At 41.0% G+C, this 23,003-nt stretch overlaps 3 protein-coding genes across 8 annotated transcripts; all 3 read right to left on the minus strand.

Annotated features, from left to right (window-relative positions):
* Positions 1-668: 668 nt before the first annotated feature.
* Positions 669-13,653, minus strand: LOC115672724 (pescadillo homolog). 3 transcript variants are annotated; one of them, XR_004004755.2, is made up of 13 exons: positions 13,512-13,653; positions 13,273-13,358; positions 12,175-12,423; positions 11,961-12,086; positions 11,181-11,265; positions 10,974-11,084; positions 10,462-10,555; positions 10,022-10,287; positions 8,990-9,097; positions 8,770-8,891; positions 7,576-7,795; positions 1,089-1,308; positions 669-995 (listed from the first exon to the last, which is right to left on the minus strand). XR_004004755.2 is itself a non-coding variant. In XM_030594640.2 (13 exons), the coding sequence occupies exons 1-13, from the start codon at positions 13,533-13,535 to the stop codon at positions 7,045-7,047; spliced, it is 1,803 nt and encodes a 600-aa protein (XP_030450500.1). In that variant the 5' UTR covers positions 13,536-13,653; the 3' UTR covers positions 6,864-7,044. The 3 variants fall into 3 exon arrangements, 1 of the variants encoding a protein (XP_030450500.1); XR_008817058.1 differs by having other exon boundaries at positions 1,077-1,308; XM_030594640.2 differs by lacking the exons at positions 669-995; positions 1,089-1,308 and adding exons at positions 6,864-7,134; positions 7,229-7,450.
* LOC115672725 (pescadillo homolog) lies at positions 1,285-2,520 on the minus strand. The gene is made up of 2 exons (XM_030594641.2): positions 2,379-2,520; positions 1,285-1,652 (listed from the first exon to the last, which is right to left on the minus strand). The coding sequence occupies exons 1-2, from the start codon at positions 2,465-2,467 to the stop codon at positions 1,391-1,393; spliced, it is 351 nt and encodes a 116-aa protein (XP_030450501.2). The 5' UTR covers positions 2,468-2,520; the 3' UTR covers positions 1,285-1,390.
* Positions 13,654-15,780: 2,127 nt separating the features above from the next.
* Positions 15,781-22,579, minus strand: LOC115672806 (mitogen-activated protein kinase kinase 3). 4 transcript variants are annotated; one of them, XM_056314061.1, is made up of 11 exons: positions 22,391-22,579; positions 20,724-20,863; positions 20,388-20,642; positions 19,973-20,191; positions 19,728-19,865; positions 19,396-19,563; positions 18,578-18,691; positions 18,178-18,285; positions 17,302-17,393; positions 16,719-17,108; positions 15,781-16,474 (listed from the first exon to the last, which is right to left on the minus strand). In XM_056314061.1, the coding sequence occupies exons 2-10, from the start codon at positions 20,823-20,825 to the stop codon at positions 16,748-16,750; spliced, it is 1,557 nt and encodes a 518-aa protein (XP_056170036.1). In that variant the 5' UTR covers positions 20,826-20,863; positions 22,391-22,579; the 3' UTR covers positions 15,781-16,474; positions 16,719-16,747. The 4 variants fall into 4 exon arrangements, with proteins under 4 accessions (XP_056170036.1, XP_056170038.1, XP_056170037.1 ...); XM_056314063.1 differs by lacking the exon at positions 15,781-16,474 and having other exon boundaries at positions 16,507-17,108; positions 20,724-20,871; positions 22,286-22,579; XM_056314062.1 differs by lacking the exon at positions 15,781-16,474 and having other exon boundaries at positions 16,507-17,108; positions 22,279-22,579.
* Between the last annotated feature and the right edge of the window lie 424 nt (positions 22,580-23,003).

Consider the following 23,003-nt stretch of genomic DNA (forward strand, 5'->3'; position numbering starts at 1 on the left):
TAGTTATCCCTATCTTTTTTACTTCAATAAGTTCCCTTTTTCATTTCTGGAGCTTATCGAGATTTTCGAGATACTAATCCTATATTTGAATCTCTTACCACCATGTATTTGATTGACTCAGAAGTAACAATCGTTCAAACTATATAATAACACTTATTATTGAAGCTCAACCGTACCCCGTTTAACTCAAAATTACAAATGTTCATCTTATTGTTCTGAAATTTCTATTGGTTGCTACAGTCCACCAACATTTAATTGTGCAAACTTAGCAACCTGATGAAGCCACTAACAATTACACAAATTACCAACTCTTACTTGGTAAGTTTAACACGTTCGTAATCAACTAAAACAAACTTTCAATAAATTACCGGAACAATCGAAAGTCTTTAAAAAAATCACATAAACATCAGTAAGTCTTTCAAATTAAGTTTGATAATTTCGCATAAAACTTAATGATTTAACATATCGGTATTCAACCCATATAATCGTTGGTGAATTCCTGAAATGATTGGTAATATAAAAGATTCAAAACAGCAGTAGTACTTATATAACAGTGTGGGTGGGTTACTCATGCGTGCCGTACCAAGAAAGTTGCTATTACGTTTTCAAAAAGATTACCAGGAAGAAAAGCAACTACATCTGCTCAGAATCATCTGTGGAAAGCAAAGTGTCGAGGGTGAACAAACATATTCTTAGCTAGAACTAAAGTCCATTCCCACGGGCAAGTTGAACGACCTCGCTCTTGAAGTTTTGAGAAGTATACAATTTACGCATTCCTATCATTTATATTTCTGCAAAAATTTCAGCCAATTCCTCTAATTGGCAATACACTATTCTTCCAACAGAATAAAGCACATTATAAAGAAATCGAATACTCCAAATAAAGCTCAAAATTCCGGGCTGAATGATTTCGCCTTTGGCGTCTGTCCTGCTTCATTTTTCTTCTTCCATTCTTCAAGAAGATCGACACTAGCCTGTTTACATTTCTTCCCTATCTGCATAGAGCAAGGGCCGATTGTCATTGCATGATAAAATCTCAAGATAAGCAACAAATTTAACAAGGAAACACGGTATACATTATAAGCTACCTCCATGGCTTCTAAAAGCCTCATCTTTTTCCGTGACATCATGATCTCCGACATATTTGTACAATGGTCGGCAATTTGTTGCAGATCAGGAACCGATTCCTCCCTAGCTTCTCCACTCGCTGCATTGCTCTCTGTTTTTATTTATCAAAGATGAAGAATACTGGGCTCCCTCTAGTTCCATTTTTAACACGTCATGATACTGTTTTTCGAGAGTTGCCATCTGGATTGACAAGAATTTCTGAGTTTTGACAACTTGTGACAAAATCTACGGCGTAAACTCGACAAAACAAACAGTAAAATTGCTACACTAGAAAATCACGGTCAGCCATCAAGAGATTATATTCCTTCCGCTTCTTCTCATCAGCTTCATTTGCCTCAGCACAGTCAATGATCCCTTCAACCAAGAGACGCTGAGGATCTTCCAAGTCTTCGTTTACGGTGCCTGGCATTAGAAGAACCTCATTTCTGGCAGCAGCCTGCAAGTGCTTAATGGACTCCACATAGTCTGGCACATAACCCTCAGCTTCATTATCGATCAAAGGCGACAAGTAAGGTGGAGGAACCCTGCTCGCAAAAAATGATGTCAAATGCTAGAGAGCAATGCAATAAACATGCAAAGAGCCTATGGCAAAAATAGCTAAAATTCATCGATTCCAAGATGTCGATCCAACTAATGTAGAGCACTAGGCTGGACTGTGCAATGCACGGGACAATCTTATCAGGAGTACGAGTAGTTATTCTGTAAAATAGCTAGTGTAATGAAGGCAATGAAAGAAAACAAAATTATATTTTAATAACAAGAATTAGCCTGAGATTAGACCAACAAAAGTTGTTTCGGTGAGTACCCTTCTGAGTCTGAGACCTATCACAAAATCTTATAGCTAGTCCAAATAATGGATAGATACTATTAGTCAAATGTAATCTTCCTTCGTTTCAACAATTGGGTCTATATTCTAATATAGCAACAAACCCCCTTATTATTGTTGCTTTTTCCTGAGAAGCTTACTATTTCTTTCTTTGCACATACCATGTTGCAAACAAGATGTTGGTGTTGCCGTTGATATCAGGCTCATCAGAGTCATGCATTAGCTCAGAAATCAGAATGAAGCACAAAAGGCAAGAAAGAATTTATCTGTGAAGCAGGGAAGATGTGTAGAAGTAACTAGCTAGTAGTTAGTAATGATGTGAACATGGAAATCTCATATGATGCAGTAGACCATGCACACAGCACCACCAAGAATCAAAGCAAATGGTTATTAGATTATTTGATATGGTAAAGAGCAAACTTACATTTGATTCTCTTCTTCGACTAGAGCACACCTCACGAAAAAATTGTAATCTACACTGTTCGATGTCATTTTGACCTTTGACACAACCATCAGACCAAAATGCCAAGCATATCATTTTCTCACCAAAATTGAGGTCCTATCCTGAATGACTAGATGTAATTTGCGGCCAGTGATGACTGCCGGCGTGATAAATATCTAAAAGCGCGGCGAGACTGGTATGTACGACTAATCTCCTTCACCCATCTCTTAGCCTCGGTTGCTCTTCCATGTATGATAAGAGAATGCACTAAAATGTCATGAGTCCACAGTTCAGGTTCGAACCCTTTTTTGCATAACCTGTTGGAGAACTCGATAGCACCGTCCACATCAGTCATGCTCAGTTTTCCCAGTAACATGTTATAAGTGTGAAGATTGGGCCGGAAGCAACGTTTGATCAATTCTTCTATGTCCACGACAAACTTCACTGGTTATAATTCCTCCAGTAAATGCTCTAAGGAGTTTGCCAAGCTCTGAAATCTCAGACATCTGATCATACTCCTTTCTTGAACGTGCCCATGCCATGTATAGCCTTGGGCCTTTCAAAGAATGCAACAAAAGCACATTGCCGATAAAGGACGTGATGGGGCGTCCGACCTTCTTCAAGTCAGCAATAGCATCAAATGCAGCATCATACTGCCCTTGTGAGCACAGGAGCTGCACGAGAAGCTCATAACATTCAGCACCTGGAACCAACCCTTTTTCCTTCATCTGGGTCATGTACTCCCATGCAACGTCTGCCTTTCTAATCGTGCAGAGACCGGCAACAAGGGTATTGTAAAGTTTTGTGCTAACCTCTCTCCTTTGGCATATATCACTGAAAAAATTGAGAGCGTCCGAAACTTTCTCGCTCTTTAAATAACTCTGTAACATGAGAAAGTCAGCCTGCACATCGGGTTGAATGTTGTTTCTCCTCATCATCTCATATACTTCTCTAGCCAGTTTGGGTCTCTTGGCACGCCCAGCTCCATCAATGAAATTCTTATACAACTGAATGCTTGGTTCACTGCGAGACAGCTCCATTTCCAGGAATCTTAGGAATCGGTTTTCTGGATTTTCCATGGAAAAAAAGCAGCAGATTACCGCCCTGAACAATGGCCTACCTACAACATGACCCTTGTCTCGCATCTCAATAAGAAGCCTGGCTGCAATATCCCCCTTACCTGACCTGTTAAAGCCACGAATCAAGTTCAAGTTAGCCGTTTTCCTTGTGAAATGAGCAACCTTATTGATCTCCCCATGTATTAAATAAGCTTCCTCTACCCACCTAGCCCTAGACAGGGCCAATATGAACTTTCATATGTGGGAAGACTGGGCATAAAGTTCCGATCCAGCGCCGCGCCCACCAACTCTGTCATCTTATCAAGCTTTCCCTCACTGCACAAAGCATCTGCAGGACGTCGAAGGTTTTTTTACCAGGGAAATGACCTTGCACCATAGAGTTCTTCAAGACACGATATGCTTCGTCCATGCTCCCATCGCTGCACAATGTATTGATCAAATAGTTGTAAGCCATCCCATTGATTGAGAGCCCGAATTTGGCCCCCAAATCAAACAATTGGAGGGCAACTTCCACCATTCCAGCTTTACAAAAGAAGCATAGAGCAGCATTTAGGGTGACCTTATCGGGTAGAACGTGAGCTTCCTTCATCTCCATCAGCATGTCAAACACCTCCTCGAGACGATTTTGCCTCAAAAGCTTGCATATCAACATATTATAGCGATACATATCAGGAATATATCCTTCCAAATACTTCTTGGGCTGAAAAAACTCCAAGGCTCTGTCTATTTTCCCAGCTCGGACAAGGTCTCCCAACCACACACCATAAAACACGGTCCATTGGCACAACGCCTAACTCCGCAGACTCCTCCATCAAAGCACATGCCCGCTCAAACTTCTCATTCCGGTAAAGAGCATCGACAAACGTGCACAACAAGTGCTCGCTCAAATGCTTCCCTTCGCTAGCCAACCCGCACATATACTCCTCCGCCTCATCCATCTGCTTCCTCTTGCAAAAGCACTTCATCACGATCGAGTGCGTGATCTCACTCTCGAACCCCCTCAGCGAAATCTGCTCCGCGACCATCTTGACAGTGTCGAAACAGCACTCCTCCACCAACGCATTCAGGAACACGTGATAGGCGAACGTATCCAAAGTCCAAACCCTGGAAGCGCATTTTACCAAACAGCTGGAGTGCAAACTCGGGCTACCCAGCGACCGCGTACCCCATCACCAATGTATCATGAAACCTGATCCTGTGGAAATAATTCTGCAGCTGACAGCTCTCGAGGAAGTCGATCATCAGCGACATGAGCTTCGCGGTGGACAGGATCTTAAAAATCGCATGGAAGGTCGCGCGCGTGTGGTAGAACCCGCACTGACGGCCCGCCCAGTCGAAGAACTTGAGGCAAGGAAGCACGCCGCCGCGCCTCCTCGTCCCGTAATCGAGGACGTCCAGCACGAGGCGCTCCGTCAGGCGGAGGCCCAGTCGCGAGAGCGCCAAGTCGGCCAGCCCGAGGCCATCGTCGGGGCTCGAGCCCAGGATCTCGAAGATCCGGTCGAACAGGGAGTTGTTGCCCGACCGGAACCACTCCGCGAAGGAGAGCACGAGCTCCCTCGTGCTAAGGGCGGCGCCAGGGACGCCGGCCCGCTGCGGCGCGTGGAGGAGGGAGGCGGCGGAGTGCTGTGGCGGGGCGGCGGCGAGGAGGGCGTGGTCGAGGACGAGGGGCTGGGGAAGGAGAAGGGCCCTGGTCTTGGTCACGCGTTTGAGGGAGAGCATCGTGAGAGGGACGGGAGCGATTCAGGAAGGTCTGTTCGTGGAGAATGGATGGCCTCGCGTTGTCTGCTTCGGACGGTGGTTCCGTAGAGAAGGTGTAAGCACAAGAGCGGCGAGCTCTTGTTGCCGCCGCCGCCGTCGTAGGTGAGCGGACCACCTATGTTTCGGTCGAACGACAACCTCCTCCTCCTCCTCCTGTTCACTTTCCTCGTATCTGACTGAAAAAACATGCAAATAAGATTGCATGCCACGAAATTTCAACTCTAAAATCAAATTTCATGCTGATTCAATGACTTTCTCACCATTTTCCACGATAATGTTAGTTGCTTTTTAGCCGGAGCCAAAATTTATAAACTTTTTATTTTGCTAAATCATTGAAAAATAAATAAAAATTCTCACTTAATCAATGTTAATTAAGTATTATTCATACCCAAGGGAAAGTTTTGGAACGGAATTATCGAATGTATTATATATATAAATGGAAAAAAGGGCTTGATGCCCATGTTGCTAATTTACCCCACCCCCAATATTTTCCAGCATATTAGCGTAAAATTTTGACTCTTAAATTTCTGCATTGAAAATTATGATTTGAATATTATTTGTTTTTCGTATAAAAAATATCAGGTTGCTATTTTATCTACTTTTTGGCCATGAATTTATAAAAACTCCCCATTATCATTGAGTCGTGACCAGTATATATAGATAGATCTTGTTAGGAATATATCAGCATCAATAATGTGATAGGTTCATAAATCAACAATTCGCTTTTTTAGAAAAGCGCGCCCATAAGATTGTTGCGAAAGGTATGGACAAGTCTAAATGTGCGAAAGATATGGACAAGTCTAAATGTGCGAAAACTAACTTGGATAACCACCTAACTGATATAAGAAGGACACTAAAATTTTTAGCGAAATCCCACGTGACATGATTCGAGATTGGTTGATTGAATCTCACGTTTTTATTTATGTTCTAATTACTTTAGGTGCATGTTATCCCGTGTTATTTCTATCTAAGATCCTAGTTGCAACGATAGCAATCGAATTATTGCTAATCCATAACCAATGAAACAAGAAAACTAAGAAAAATATTTTTTGTTAGAAAGGAATATGTGCTAAAATACGCTGGAAGTATCAATGGGGTATTGAAATAAGTAGAACTCATGTATTATATCATTTGCTCTTTTAATACCAAACAAAAAAATATCGCGTTACAACTGAGTTAAATAAATGTCGATAATTTACCGAAAGAGTCGAAATTATTAAAAAATCAAATAAACATCAATAAGTTTGATAATTTTGTATAAAACTTAATGATTTTAACACGTTGGTGTTCAACCAAAATAAAATTCAGTGAATTTCCGAAATGATTGATAATAAAAGAGATTCAAATAACAGTAGTACTCTTATAACACTACTGGTGGGTTGTGTGCATTCCAAGAAAGTAGCCGGTACGTTTTCAAAAAAATTACCAAGAATAACTAGTATCTACGTTTGCTCAAGAATCATATGTGGATAGCCAAGTGTCAAAAGGAAGAACAATATTCTTAGACTTCGTTTGTTTCGCAAATAATAGATAATTTAAAAACTATTTTTTAAAAATAATCGTTTTTATTGCTTATAAAAATGAAACAAACTAAATCTTAGCTAGAACTATGTCCATTCCCGGTGGCAAGTTGAACAACCTCGCTCTTAATAAGCTTTGAGAAGAATACAATTTACACATTTTCATCATCCATATTTCTGCAAAATTTCAGCCAATACCTTTGATTGGCAGTACACTATCCTTCCAACAGAATAAAGCAGAATACATAAACATCAAATACTCGGAAAAAAAGCTCAAAATTCCGGGCAGAATTATTTCTTCTTTGGCGCCTGACCTGCTTCATTTTTCTTCTTCCGTTCGTTAAGAAGATCAACATTAGCCTGTTTACGTTTCTTCCCTATCTGCATAGAGCAAGGGCCGAGTGTCATTGCACGAGAAAAACTGCAGATAAGCCAACAAATTTAAGGAGAAAACACAGTAAACATTATAAGTTACCTCCATGGCTTCTAAAAGCCTCCTCTTCTTCCGTGACATCACAATCTTCGACATATTTGCACTATCATCGGCAATTTGTTGCAGATCAGGAACCGATTCCTCCCTAGCTTCTCCGCTCGCTGCATTGCTCTCTATGTTTTGATTAACCATAGATGAAGAATACTGGGCTCCCTCTAGTTCCATTTTTAACTCGTCGTGATACTGTTTTTCGAGAGTCGCCATCTGGATTGACAAGAATTTCTGAGTTATGACAACTTGCAACAAAATCTACAGTGTGAACTCGTCCAAAACAAACAGTAAAAATGCTACACTAGAAAATCATGATCAGCCATCAAGAGATTGAATACCTTCCGCTTCTTCTCAGCAGCTTCATTTGCCTCAGCACGGTCGATGATCCCTTCAACCAAGAGACGCTGAGGATCTTCCAAGTCTTCTTTTACGGTGCCTGGCATTGGAAGAACCTCATTTCTGGCAGCAGCCTGCAAGCGCTTAATGGTCTCTGCATAGTCTGGCACATAACCCTCTGCTTCATTATCGACAAAAGGCGACAAGTGTGGTGGAGGAACCCTGCTTGCAAAAAATGACGTCAATCCTAGAGAACAAAGCAATAAGGATGCAAAGAACCTACGGAAAAAATAGCAGAAATTCATCAATTCCAAAATGTCCATCCAACTAATGTAGAGCACTAGATTGGACTGTGCAATGCATGGGACAATTATATCAGGAGTTTTTGTGGTTATTGTGTAAATTGAAGGCAATGAAAGTAAACAAATTATATTAAATTTATATTTTAATAACAAGAATTAGCCTGAGAGGTGATTAAACAAAACAGATAAGGCTATTTTCATACATTCAATATTAGACCAACAAAAGTTGTTTCTATAAGTACCCTTCTGAGTCTGCAGTAGACCTATCACAAAATCCTATAGCTAGTCCAAATAATGGATAGAAATTATTGGTCAAATGTAATGTTCCTTATTTTCAGTGATTGGGTCCATATATATAGCAACAAGCCCCCTTTATTTTTGTTTTTTTTTTCCTGAGAAGCTTTACTCTTACTTTCTTTGCACATACCATGTTACAACAATCACCATTTAGCCTTAAGTCAAGTGCGTTTGTACTATTGGTTGGAGTAAATCTTGCACTGATCTTGGATGAATCAGTTTAAGCTAATGGCTGGTTCCATTGCAGGCCAGACCTTATAATATTTCACAACTGGAAAGTTTTCCAGACGGTTCCCATCTTATCCATTTACATTTATAGTGAGTCCCAGACCCTGCGGATATATTCTGAAGCGTAACTCCAACCAAGCATGCTAATATCTCCAGCACTGCATTGGCACGTCATGCAGTTTTTTGCAATCACGGTGAGTACCAAATACTCGACAGATAATATGGAAGAAAGAGAGGGACATATTATTTGAGCACCAATTCCAACTTCTATTAGAAAAGGAAAAAGAGAAACAAATAACCTTGTCAGAACATCACCGCTTGGGAATAAAAACAATGCATAGATAAATTTCGAAGACATGTCCACTTTACCTTCCCACCAGGTAACCCTCAGTTGGCAAGATAATTCTTGCATTCACACAGTCGTAAATCCATTGAGGCTGAACATACTCTCTAGAGAGGAATTTATGACCTTGAGTTGGTCTATCAACAATCTGCACAGCAAAATGCAATCATCAAGCATAGGTAATACCAAAAGAAACGATAAGAACATAAGGAGAAAACAGAACAATTGGGAGCATAAAGACGACACCTGATGGGTAATGCTCTGATCAGCCTCCCTAAATGGAGCCCCATCTCCCTCCCAAGAAACAATACCTCCAAAAGCAGGAATAACGAAAAGCAATGACTCTCTAGGAACCTGAATATCACATGAATAATTAATAGAAGAGAGTGCAGAATGACAAAAGTTCTGCATGAAAGATGCACCTAAGATGAAGACTGATCCATTCGTGGAGCAGACATGTGGATGCATGCCAGCAATATGTACTTTACTTCATCACTGTGCAAACTGCCAACTTAAAAAAATTAATATCTAAGATCTACCATGCACGTTGGTTTACATGAAATTTTTACAGAATTTTTGCTCTCACATCCGCTGGAAAATATTTCAGTGTCCGCAACATTACAAAATACCACACTATCAGCATGTAAAACCAGTACAAGCTGGAAGTTTTAACTCAAATAGAGGCTAATATCCTGATAATAGAAATATAGTCATGTAAGTGAGGGAAGCATGTTTCTTGTCTCAGTCAAAAGGATGGATATGAAAGGTAACATAGATACAATTTGGTAATGTATGCTGCGTCACATTCAACTGGGCATGATGACGCAATTGGTGCAAAATGCAGTCACCACTTGAACCTCGTTATTCGGTTTCCAATAGTACAAACGAACCATGCAAAAGAAGAATCCAAATGTAAAAACTCATCAAAAAGAATTTTCCCGACATTTTACCAGACACAACTCATTTCCCACAGCTTGATTTTCTTACATTTGTTTTATTTCCATGAATTAGGAAAGCACACACTACGTTCACTTCTTTTCTTAAGCTCCCTTGACCCACTTCCTTTACACATTCAAAGATTAAAACATCGTGTCAGTACTTCTCCCTCCCTATCTATTAAGAAAGGGAAGAGGGAGGAGAAACACTTTCAATTCCTAGCAAGCAAATCCCGCACTTCCGCAAAATATCGAATGTACGGAGACAACAGGGTTTATAGAAGGACAAATGTATGGACTACCAACAAGAAATATCTATATGCCAATGCAAAATCAATCTCACCTCACGACCCAAGAAGAACTTCATATCCTTAAAGAAATTCTTGCACTCCTTCGTATCTTCATCCTCCTCATCCTCACCAGCAGCATCTTCAACAAGGTGCATTAGAACCCCAGGCTCATTATGAGGAAGCTGATGTTGAAGTTGTGCGAGCCTTAAATCAGATTCATCATGCTGCTTTTCATTTTGTTGACCTTCCACTTGGTCAGATCCAGAGGCATGGGAGGATCTAGTATTAGCATCAAGATATCTTGACAATGCATAAAGCTCTGCACAAATTTTTGAGCTATTTATTATCTCAACCGTGAAAAGTGCAATACCAACAGATGACTCGGAAAACTATGGCCAAAGTACGCAAAAAGATTATCATGGATAGAAGTTTCACTATTCCATACGGATAGCCAATAGTCCTATTTAGTTAAACTTTAGAAAGAAAAGAATACCTTCAGCTAAAGCCTCCAGTTGGGGATCAAGGATCGGTGGATAATTCACATTGATTGAATGATATAGCTTGAAATTCGAAAAAGCAAGAAGAGTCTGCAGTAATTGAATGACAAGGTCAAAAAGAGACAGAAAGCAGACTAAGAATGTAGATATGTTGCGACTGGAAATACAAAACAAACAATGAAGGTCTATAACCACCAGACTATCATGACCATCTACCTTAAAGTAGTCATATCTTCTATTGATGTTCTACTCAGCACAGAGGTACCGACATTTCATCAACCTAGAAAGAGGCAATTCAATCTATGTACATCCAGATCCACTCTACTTGAATAAGTTTGTAACAACACTACTAAATTCAAACTAAAAGACACATACGGGATTCTTATACAAGACTCCTAATTGATGAAGCTTCTCAGGTCGTATTATCATGAAACAAAAGGGAATAACACCACTTCATGTCATCAGCTAAACTAGAATAGGAGGCGAAAACGGAAGCTCAAAATATGACCTCATAAAATTCCAGAAAAGTTAGCATGACATTATAGTCCACATCTTCGGGCAGAACTTGCTGCAAGGCATGAGGTGTTAGCCATGTGATCTTCTGACCCTCAACTTCAGCCTGTGCAAATGAAATTATTGCAGACGTATCTTGCTCAGTAAGAATTATATGCAACATGAGAAGTGATACGGTTGATCAATAAGTAACCTGTAGTACCTGATAATATATGCCTTTCACAGATATGAAGACTTTTCTGAGCTTATGAGTTCGAGCAATATAAGCTTGCCATTCATGACTCAACCTAACAGTGAAGAACGAAAGCAGATCTGATCAAACCAAAAGTGAACATTAATCATTTAAAGAATTACATTAACCTAGACTGATAATACATCCCAATACGTGAACCTCTACTGTTATAACAGGCAAAGTGAGATTTCAGCTGACTAATATTTTTATGGCAATCCTTGCCTAGATATTTATTGGGATTGAACAACAGGAAGACTACGTTTATGTTTATTTAGATGTTTGCTTAACTTAAGTAGTCTCTGACTATTGTAATTTGGTGACGTTCCATGATCTGAGGAAGCTTAAATGGAGAAAAGCTGTACCAGCATATTATTCTGTCCTTCCACACGTTTTATTTCTCACCCAATTACCCAAATCATCATTGTTCTCCAAAGTAAACATGTCTTATCTCACAAACTTGCCCTCAATTTCAATTTGCAATCTGCCTTCAATTAACCTTTGTGGCTCCTTTGAGCCCTAAATGTTCTATCGGCATTATGAGTCCCAGCTTTATATAAGTGATCAGGCTGCCATGACCGACCACATTGGAGATTTTGGCATTGGAGCATTTATAAATTTACACTTCTAGGAGGAGCGAAGTGGTTCCTTCACTTTTTCCGAATTCTGAAACCCTATCGTGCACGTGGAAAGTGCGTACCAGTGGACTAGTAACAAGGTAATTGTTTTCCCTAATGAAAGTAGGAAACTAACTTTCGACAATTGTGAATGCGCTTCACTTCAATATTTTCCCGCTCCAAGGCTGGTAATGCCGCAAAAAGGTGCACCATGGACAGGCAGTCATCCAAGTCTCTAAGAGCATCAACAAACTTAGGATACCTACATTAAAAGCGTAAGCAGCCAGGAAATGTCAGATAAAATATGAAAGCTCCAATTGGTAGATAACAGAAAAGCATATTCAACAAACCTCTCCAATATGAGTCTGTCAAGCGTGTAAGTAGGCTTTCGAGTGCGAAGACGCTCATAAAGGTCCTTATTTTTCTTTGCCTCAGCTTTCTTAATTTTCTTTTCGTAAGTTCGCATCTCCCTAAACTTCTCGAGCAATGGATCATGTTTAACGAACAAGATATCCTTCAAGTGATAATAAGTGTGGTGGTTCCCCTTGACTTTCTTCTTAGGTTCCCGGGGAAATACACCTTTCAGGATGCATAGTCTCCTATAATTTCCAATAAGAAGAAATAAAAGAGTAAATGCCCAATACATAAGCAAAGGACGTGTATTGAAGAGAATTGTTTTTTCTTGAAATCAACAGAAAACTGCAACATGATACAGCAAAACATCTCGAGAGTCTCTCCTGTTTTCTAAATCAACGTTATGAGTTCGACTTCCACATAAAAGATTTAACAGTACAAGCACAGCCTCTGCAAGGTTGTTGATATTAAGAATTATAGTCTCGTCTCCACCACATTGTAAGACAGCCATAGATTTATATCCATGAGAAAATCCAAAAACCTCAAACTTAGCTCGAAAATTCAATCAGGGAGACAAGCATGGGTATGTCTGCTTCAGTGCGCGAAACCAACATAACAAAAATCACCATGCTTTCATTGGCCAAGTTGTGTAACGGACTATAACCATCCCATTTGCTTCCCGAAAGAGAAAAAAAGAAGAAGAAATGGATAAAACGGTGAAGACAATCAGCAACATAGCCCTGTAGCACACGTATCAATTACCCGCAGACCACATCCACTAATAAGCTTAAGTAACATACTAGAGGAGAAGTCCATGGAAATATATTAAAGAACAGGGTTAGCTCAACTCCCTATCGGAGAAAAACAACCTAAACATCGAGATTTCGAGCATGTAAGATCGATTCATACCTGCAAGACGGGTGCTTTAAAAGCAAAGGAAACAAATTAAACCAAGACAAAATTTTTGAGCATTTCGTGTCGTGAAACCATCGTTAGCACAACGAAAAACAATCTGCCGTCATTTCCCTTCCCCCTGTCTAGGCAAAAAAAACCTAAAGCACCGCGAGAGAGAGAGAGAGAGAGGGGGGGGGGACCTGAAAGTGACGAGACTGACTTGGAGGAGCTTGACGGCTTGGGACCTGGTGACGTACTTCGCGGCGTTGCCTTCCTTCTTCTTCCCCTGAAAAACGCGGAGGACATTCGAAAGGGTGAAATCGCGCGAACAAATCAGTCCGCTGGGCGGCGCGAATCCACCGTGCTGCTAAAGGGATTTTCGAGAAGCTGCGCGGAGATAGAGAGGAGGAGGAGGAGGAGGAGAAGAGGATGGACTCACCGCAGGTCTGTAGTGCTTCGGCATGGTCGCAGAGGCGTCGGCGCAGGAGGAGGAGGAGCGAGCGAAGAGGTGGGGAAGGGAAGCGGCTGCTCCAGAGCGAGGCGAACGCTAGGGTTTATGTAGGTTAGGGACGACCGTTAAAAATGGGGGGCTCCCGCGGACTTTTTCTTTTTCTTTTTCTTCTTTTCCCCTTTATTTTGGTGGAAATAACTTTTATTTTTCGTTTTAACTCCTATTGAGAAGGGAAAAAAAGGAAAAAACTGGCTGCACCTGGATGAGGCCGAAGGAAGCATGGATAAATAAATTTTTATACACCCTATTTATGTAAATACTTTAATAAAGAGTTTTTCTTTTTATAAATATTACCTTTAAACTTGCCGCCCGGATTATAAATTACTAGAATGTGTCTCTCTTCATTGCGAGATCAGATTTTGGTGCCTTTTTATATAAAAGTAGTCTCTACTTAGACGTGCCATGTATTATGTCTATTCCATTAATGGGAAGTGTAGGATGAGTAAAATCTCGATTTTTTTTTTGTTCAAGTCGATTCGGGCATTTAGAGATGTACTATAGAGACTTGAAAAAGCGATATTGTCAATTTTATCTTAGGCCTAATTCCAAAAAAAACCCTCAATTTTACACTTTGTCTCAATTATATCCTGAACTTTTTTTTGTCTCAAGAAAAACCTCAAACTTTTATCCGAGTCCCAAATCTGCCCTCATGTTATAAATCCGTCCAATTAACGTAAAAAAAAAAAAAAGAGAACCGGCAGCTACGGCGGTGGCCGCCGCCACAGCCGCCGGGAAGGAGCAGTGGCCCTCGCCTAGGCCTTCCCGGGCGCCGACGACCCTCGTCGGCCCCAGGCGAGTCGCCGGCGGGCGTGCGACCCCGATCCGGGGTGAGGGTCGCGCCCTCCCCCGGATCGTGGGTCGCACGCCCTCGCCTGGCGACTCGCCTCGGGCCGGCAGATCGGGGCCGCACACCCTCGCCGGCAACTCCGCCGGCGGCCGGCGAGGGTCACCGCCCTCGCTGGGCCTTCCCGAGGGCCGGCGACCCTTGCCCGCCCCGGCAAGTCGCGCGAGGGCGTGCGCCCCGATCTGGGGAGGGCGTGCGACCCCGATCTAGGGGAGGCGCGACCCTCGCCCCGCATCGAGGGCTACACGCCCTCGCCGGCGACCCGCCCGGGCCGGCGAGGATCGCCGGCCCTCGCCTGGGCCTTCCCGAGTGCTGGCGACCCTCGCCGGCCCAGGGCGAGTCGCCGGCGAGGGCCGCCGCTCCTTCTCGGCGGCTGTGGCGGTGGCCACCGGCGAAGGCTTGGCCACCGCCGCAGCTGCTGGTCCTCTTTTTTTTTTTTTTTTCTGACGTTAATTGGACGGATTTATAACGGGAGGGCAGATTTGGGACTCGTATAAAAGTTTGAGGTTTTTTTTTAGACAAAAAAAAGTTCAGGATATAATTGGGACAAAGTGTAAAGTTGAGGGTTTTTTTTTTAATTAGGCCTTTTATCTTACAATGTAGAGCAAAGATAAAGACGCATACGAGCATAATTCCGATGATATAAATGGTCTTTAAATTTTGCCCGATGTGCAATATGGTCCCTAAATTTTTAGATTGTTTAATGTGATATCTGAACTTTAGTCTAATATGCAATGTGGTCCCTAAACTTATAATTTGCTCAATGTAGTCCCTAAACTTTTGGTATATTTTTAATATAGTCTCTGAACAAAATGAAATATTTTGTATTATCCTTTCATTAATTTAACATCAGGGACAACATTGAACATTTTTATATATGTACTACCTTCCTTTATATTACTCTTGAATATCAATCTTATATTCCTTTTATTGAGGAGTTCATCTATTATTTTTAGATTATAAAACTTGGTTCTTCTATTTATAGATTTATGATAATTTGGCATAGCATTCAATGATTAAGCCTACGAATAAGTGGACATCATTCAATAATCTTATATTCCTTTTATTGAGGAGTTCATCTATTATTTTTAGATTATAAAACTTGGTTCTTCTATTTATAGATTTATGATAATCTGGCATAGCATTCAATGATTAAGCCTACGAATAAGTGGACAGCAAGTGTATAGTGAATCCGACTTAGATTCTTATAGAAATTCGAAATATCTTATGAGATTTGGGGGAAAGCTTGGTAGGAGGGAACTACATTCACCACAAAATCTAACAGGCAGATCATTCAGGCCAAAATAATAATAATAATAATAATAATAATAATAATAATAAGCACAACATAAGAAACACAAATTATGATTTTGTCCTGTACCATCATCAACACCAAACCCTATTGATAGAAGTCAATTAATGCCCCACAACGAGTACAGAGAAGGCAAATTCTGACGAATTGGGGCAATCATAATATGAGGAGAGGACAAGCAGCTATAGAAACGGATCATCGCATTCTCTCAAGTACGTAAATTACAATAACTATACATTTCAATATAGTAAAGTTTGGAGTATCCTATGGCGTCCGTGCAACTCCTTCTCTGATTGTAACGGAGGACAGAGCTGCTGCTCTTGAAGCCCGGATCTGCCTATATGGCGAAGTCCATAGCGGTAGACACGGCATTACTTAGCAGCGGAAGTAATGGTTTCCCGATATAACCAGTTGTGCCCCAAGAAGAAGAGAGAAATAGAACAAACCACTTTACTGCAACTGCATCAAAAGTATGCTGAGCAGCAGGAAAAACAAAGCAGGACATCCTTAAACTCCATCGTCCGTCAAACTGTGGTACACGACAGTCCCACCAGCACCGCGCAACAGATTCGGAGTATTGATTGTCACTTCTGCATCTCCCGAAGGTTCGATGCTGAAATTCCTTCGCAAGTGGAAGACAGATCGATCCCACTCCTCTCAAAGCTCAAAACAGAAACCTTCCTGAATGAATGTCCACAGAATCCGCCGTATCTCCTCTCTTAAGCCGATGTCGGTCTGTGTAGCGAAGATGTCGTCAGATCCAATTCACTGGGATTGAGAAATCATATGATACTCTTGCACAAAACTGTATTGCTAGGCGGTAGGAAATATCATAATAATCAACCTTAACTTACGACCGAAAAGGTTTGTTCTCACTTTAAAGAACTTAAAATTAGGTAGTACAACACCAATACTATTGGGATTTGGCAACGACACTTGAATTTGAAAGCAACAAACCAATATGTATAAGATTGCTAACCTTGGGGATGACCATCTGCTTTCATTTCTCTAGCTCATTACATGAAGCTCTTGTTTCACTATAACATAGCATCCAATTTGATTGCCTGGTTCAATTATAAATTGCTCCTGGAATCTTCCCATTCGTTTAACAGAAAGATCAATGGATAGATCTTTGAAATGTGGCATGCCTTCAACTTGGACGCCATCGCCGCAGATGAGGAATTGATTCCCTATAATGAAGGAGCCTGATACGCGGATTGCAATCCCATCCTGACCATGATTACGGCACTGCAGTTTCTCGACGACATGTACAAGTCTTTCGGGAAGCCAGTCACCGGCTAACGTTTTCCGGATATTCGACAAGCTTCCAAAAATATCATCTGGACCAACAAATTGCTTGCCTGAGAAACTAAAAGAGGAAAATTGTAATAATATCAGCACACCTGAATGAGAAACACAAGCGCCAATAGTATCAGCAAATTCTCTGATTATGGATTCAAACTCCAACGCAACTTCAAAATAACATCTCTATTAAAACACTTAAATCCTAAAATGCAAAGAAAAAAATTCTAACAACAAAATTAGAAAGAAGATTCTCTTACTTAAAAGTTGATCCTTCATTGTAGAAGGTCTTCGTATGATGCCAAAGTTCATCAGGTCCATCGAATAGTAGGTAATAGTGTATCGACAACATCTGGTTAGAAGATCGAATTTATATTAAAATCCATTTAACATGACTATAACAGCATGTCTCTAGGACTGAGTGAAATAATTCTCAAAATGTACAGACAAGAGTTACAGTCCTCGTTCAACTTAGGAGTTACTTGACAAATAACCAAACAGATTGATTCAAGCATGGCTTTAACTCTGTCAATAGTTGAAATATTTGCAAAAGTCAATAGGAGAAGGATTTGACACAATAGAGGAGAAAAACCCAAGTTACCCAACTAGACCTAAACTTCAGGTCCTTTTGAACCCACATACTCTACTATCTAAAATGCAAGTCCTGGTAAGACAGTGCATACTCACTGAGAAATGAAATGCACTTTTTTCCTATATCTCGGGCAGTCTGGTTGAACCAGTCCAAGAGTAACCACAAGAATGTCAGAAAATTGTAATACCAACTTCCCCTCCATTAAAATCACCGCGTGAAAAGGTGCCACGTCAAAACTTCATTGACAGGGTCACCAACAGGTGTCACTAAATTTTTTACAAAGAAAATAACTTTTGTATGACCAGCTATATATACGTCAGCACTCAGCAGGCACAACACAAGATACAATGTAGTCACTGTGTTCATCATTTCCAAGATTCAGTGAAAAGATCCGACAAAATAAGCTCTACCCTCCACAAATGCATCTAGAGCTCTTGAATAGTCCTGTGTCTGACAAGACAAATTGTCCATAAAGTCTAAACCATTCTTTCATGCATTTACAGGTTCACTGAGATTGTGCACCCATATGTAGAAGAGAACTTACATCTGCTAGATCTTTCATCCTTTCTGTTGGATCAAAGATGCTTCTAACAAATGTTGCTAAATCAACATTGGTATGCTCGTATTTTGTGATAAATGGGTGCATAAGCAGCTGCAGAAAATTCATCACACAACTCAGATTAAAGGATAAGAAAGGAGTGTCATCAGTAAATGCCTCTATCCTACAAGATGCAAGACATTACCATGAGGTGGAACTTATGCAATGTAGCATGATACTAATGGCATTCTTCGATAAATATTTCCTCAAGGACCTCAATGAATATATACTCATTACAAAACCTACTCAAAGACTGAAGAAGTTCCACGGGAGCTGTAAATGCCTCACAAAGCTCAAGCTATTTTCCAAAATAGTAACTTTGATGCCAAATTTACCACAATCTCACCTGCTCAGCTGTTGGCCGAGCATCCGCATCCTTCTGCAGACATGCATCAATGAAAGAGCAGAATTCTGGTGAAAAATTGCACTCCAAAGGCGATGGTGATGGGTCATCCAAAATCTGCCATAAACACGAAAAGAAAAAAAATCATGTATGACATTGCATGGAGCCCCCACAACTTAAATCGAAGGGCACGTGCAAACCTTAGCAACTTTCGAATATTAACACGACCATGCATGTTCATCATTGATATTTAACAACAACTACCCTTATCCCACTAGTTGGGAAATCCATCAATTGTATTGATCCACAAAGATGGTTTTGTGAAAGTATACTCATCCATGGTTGTTAAAATACCAATAAAATGTTAATATGGATTTTAATTGGCCAGGATAAAATTTTTATTTCTAATCAATTAAATCTTTAATTTGTAGGATTCTATCTACATTGCCCATTGAATAAAACCCATGTAAACTTCAACTCAATATATGTCTACATATTAATGAAGGACATTTTGGATTATATAAACGTAGAACATATGAATTTTGACTTCTACAGATGACCGAAGATTTTAGAATTTCGTTTCTCTTTTTGATGTCGCACGAATCATATCCATTGTCCATCCAATTGGATGTTATCTACATTATTTTTTTGGTCAATCTTTTTATTGGCGGGAATTTCTATTATTCCATTTCACATTCGAACTCCAATCCTTCAGAAGACCTCTGTCAATCCTAGAATGATCTGGTGTCTCTTGAATGCAATTATACATCAAATGCAAGCAGCATAAAGTATGAGTCCACTTCTTTGAATTGACATGTCACCTGCAGCATCAGATTGACTGGTCCATCAGTAGCTGTATATGGGAACTCTCCAGTACCACACTCAAACAGAGCAAGACCGAGGCTCCATATATCGGCCGGATAAGAATAGCTCTCATTGCGAATACGCTCAGGTGACATGTATGTCACAGTCCCAACAAAAGTAGCACACTGGTTAATCACAAACCGGAGACATATCAGCAGAGTATGGCATATCCTTAGAGGTATAGAAAGTTAAACTGGTAGAAAGCAGTGGACATCTGTTTTGACTTCTAAAGGAGCATATTGCAAGAGAATAAACAGTACGTTAGTTAACTTCAACCTCTATTGCTTACCATTGCCATGGAATTCTCTAAGCCAGCACTGATACCAAAATCTGTGATTTTTGCCTCCCCCTTGAGATTTACAAGCATATTTGCAGGCTTAATGTCCCTATGAACCAAGTGTCTAACTCCATGCAAGTAGCTTAGGCCCTGCAGTGAAAGGGGAAAAGGAAATGAAACCCAGATATATAAGCTTGGCCAAAAACGAGGCACCATGTCAAATAAAGAAAATGCTAAAACGCCAGAATTATTCTTACATGCAGGAGCTTTTGAAACATAACTGAAAGGACAGGTTCTGGAATACGTTTCTGCACTCGTAAGATATCTGCTAATGATCCTCCATCCATATACTCAAGAGCTATGCTTATTTGCCCGGAGTCCGGTATATAATAAGCCCCATGAAATTCCACAAGACCTTGATCACAAGGTGCCTCACACAATGTCCGTATTTCGGTGAGGAGCTGCTGTCTTTTCTCCTAATACCAAAGATGAAACACAGTTAAGCTCCCCCCCCCCCCCCCCAAAAAAAAAAGAGACAGAGAGAGCAAAAGGACAGGAATACAAGACAAAGAGAAACCTATCCTCTGAGGTAAGAAGAAGTTTGGTTGTTTTGTCCATCAATCTATAAACAGTATGAAGCTAACTGCTGGAAACAAGCTCGGACTTACATACCTTTTCGAATATATTGATCTTTTTCAAAGCGATAATTCTGTGGGTGGGTATGTGGATAGCTCTCTGGACCACGCTGCTTGCCCCACTGCCTATTGACCCAAAAATCCTCATCTCATGGGAAGCACATTGATAGGTTTTCTCGCTGCGATCCGTTTCATCTACAGACCATGATGTGCACTTCTGCAATCCAAGCTCGTTGATGTTGTAGACGCCATACGATCTGCTAAGTAAATTGACAGCTCCGCCATCTGACAGCTTCATGAACATATGAGACGCATAAGGGGCGACGCAGGACAATATTGCACAATTATTACAAAAAAAGAACTAAGAGGATACCATGTAAGAATCGGAAGAGTCCAAGCTTGACACGGAAGAGAATCCCTTCTCCGCATCAAACAATGGCATGAGCTTTTTCTTTAACTTCTCCAACTCGGCCATAATTATTGCTGGCTAACTTAAGCCCTTCCTCACTTTATCTGTACATCTCTCACCAAGGAAAAAAAAACCAAAAGCACATGATCGCCGTTAGCCATATTCATTCAAAACCAATCCACGAAATCGGGGATAATTGCAAAATCAGTCCTAAACCTATCGTATGGAACCAATCAAGTCCTAAACCTCTTAATTGAACCAATGTAGTCCTAAACCTTCGAGGGAAAGTGCAATCGAGTACTCTCAATCAAGTCTCACCTAATTTATCTGACGTGACAAAGCTTTCGTCGGCCGTCCTACATGTCACGGCGACAGATTATTTATAAAAAAAAATGCCGTTTTTTGCTTTGATAAACAGCATCGTCTCTTGGCCGAGCAAGTAAAGCCCCAAATCCCCAAATTAATCCCACCGATTCAAACCCTAATTCCACTGAGAATCGAATCACACCTATTCCAAAAAGCAGAAGACTCTGCGACCATGAAACTTCAAAAGTTTAAATCGAACAGCAGAATTACAATCACTTCTCATGGTAGCGGACTAAGGTAATTTGACTTCCATTCACTTGAACCCTTGAGCTATTCATATTGCACCAATTTCTGCTTCCGAAATGTTCAAAGTTTCAGCTAAAAATCTCTTCTTGTTCGCCCGAAAACATCTTCGTCTTCGCGCTCATCATCGCCGTTGATTGATTGTATAGTGAAATCACTTGATCTTCCTTCTGAATTCGCTTTTTCAATCTCTCAGAAACACAGTGCCCACCGAAATGACATTGAAATAGCTGATTTCCGTGCTTCGGTTTCTGTGTTCCTGCGGATTCGGTAAAGCGCAGATGGCAGAATTGGTCATTAGCGGCCCATCACTCCTCCCGTCGAATGTGGAATCGCCATTAATGGAATTGGGGTTTCTCAGGGGAGTCAGGGTTCAAATGGGAGAGATTGATTTGGGGATTTGGGGCTGATGTATCAAGTCCACATCACGCCCCCGCATGGAGAATGGCCGGCAATGATTGGACTGCCACGTTAGACAAATAAGGCGAAACTTGACCGCATGACTAAGGTTTCGAACACTGTTCTTTCCCGTACAATAGGCTTATGATTGGGAAATTATCCCACGAAATCTTTCAGTAAACTACGTCGTAATCTTGCAGTACGAACAGAACTACGGTTGATTCCACTGCTATCTAACTAAGGAAAGCACGAACCTCATACCAATTTAGCAATATACGGCGCATCCATGATCAGCAAACGGGGACAAAAAAGCTGCCTAAAAAGGAAACAAAGCCCAAAAACCGAGTACACACTAATCAATCACGCTAGAGCTGCTGAATCCCAGTATCGTCTTTTTCGAGAGCCCGAAGCGAAGCAGAATTCGAACGCGAAGACAGGAATGCAAGTACGCACGAAACAAAAGACTCGCCCATTAAGAACGAACAGAACACGAAGGAGCAGAAGATATTACCTCGGACAAATCGCACGCCATCAGATACATGCAAATCGGAGAAACACGCACCAAGTACCAGACGAAGGAGGAGGAGGAGGAGAAGCGAGCGAATGGGAAGTGAAAGTCTCACCGGTTCGATCTGGCCCTCTCTCAATTCCCGCGCAATTGGTGCTTCGGTTGACCGTGCGTTTCCAGCTTTTCCGACGGACGATCTCGGCGGAGCGTCGGGACCACCTGAAATCGATCGCCTTCCGTCTGCAGTTCTCTCACGCGTGGAAGGCGAGGAATGAATCTTCAACGTTGGACCGACCAGACCGGAGTTCTTGAGACCCGACCGCGGGCTTTCCCCAACTAACGGTTCAGACCGGATAGGGACTAGCCCCGGGAAAACGTGGGGGAGAAGAATCTACTTGGCTCGGTTCGGTTTTTCCCACTGGGGCAATAACACGAATGATTCATGAACTTTAACTTATTGTGTAACGTGGTCCATGAATATTTAATTTGTTCAACGTGATAAGCCTCAAATTTAACCCAATATGCAATATGGTCGCTGAACTTCTAATTTGTTCAATGCGATCCCCAAATTTTTTGTACATGTTAAACTTAATCCCTGAATTATATGAAAATGTTCGATATTTTCTTTCCATTAATTTAAGTTCAGGGATAACATTGAACATTTTCATATGATTCAGAGACTAAATTGAACACGTATAAAAAAATCTAGGAAATATATTAAACATATA

Source organism: Syzygium oleosum, unplaced genomic scaffold (genome assembly GCF_021117445.2).
Source record: "Syzygium oleosum isolate NSW1041296 unplaced genomic scaffold, Sole_v2.1 Sole_v2.08, whole genome shotgun sequence".
Taxonomy (NCBI): Eukaryota; Viridiplantae; Streptophyta; class Magnoliopsida; order Myrtales; family Myrtaceae; genus Syzygium; species Syzygium oleosum.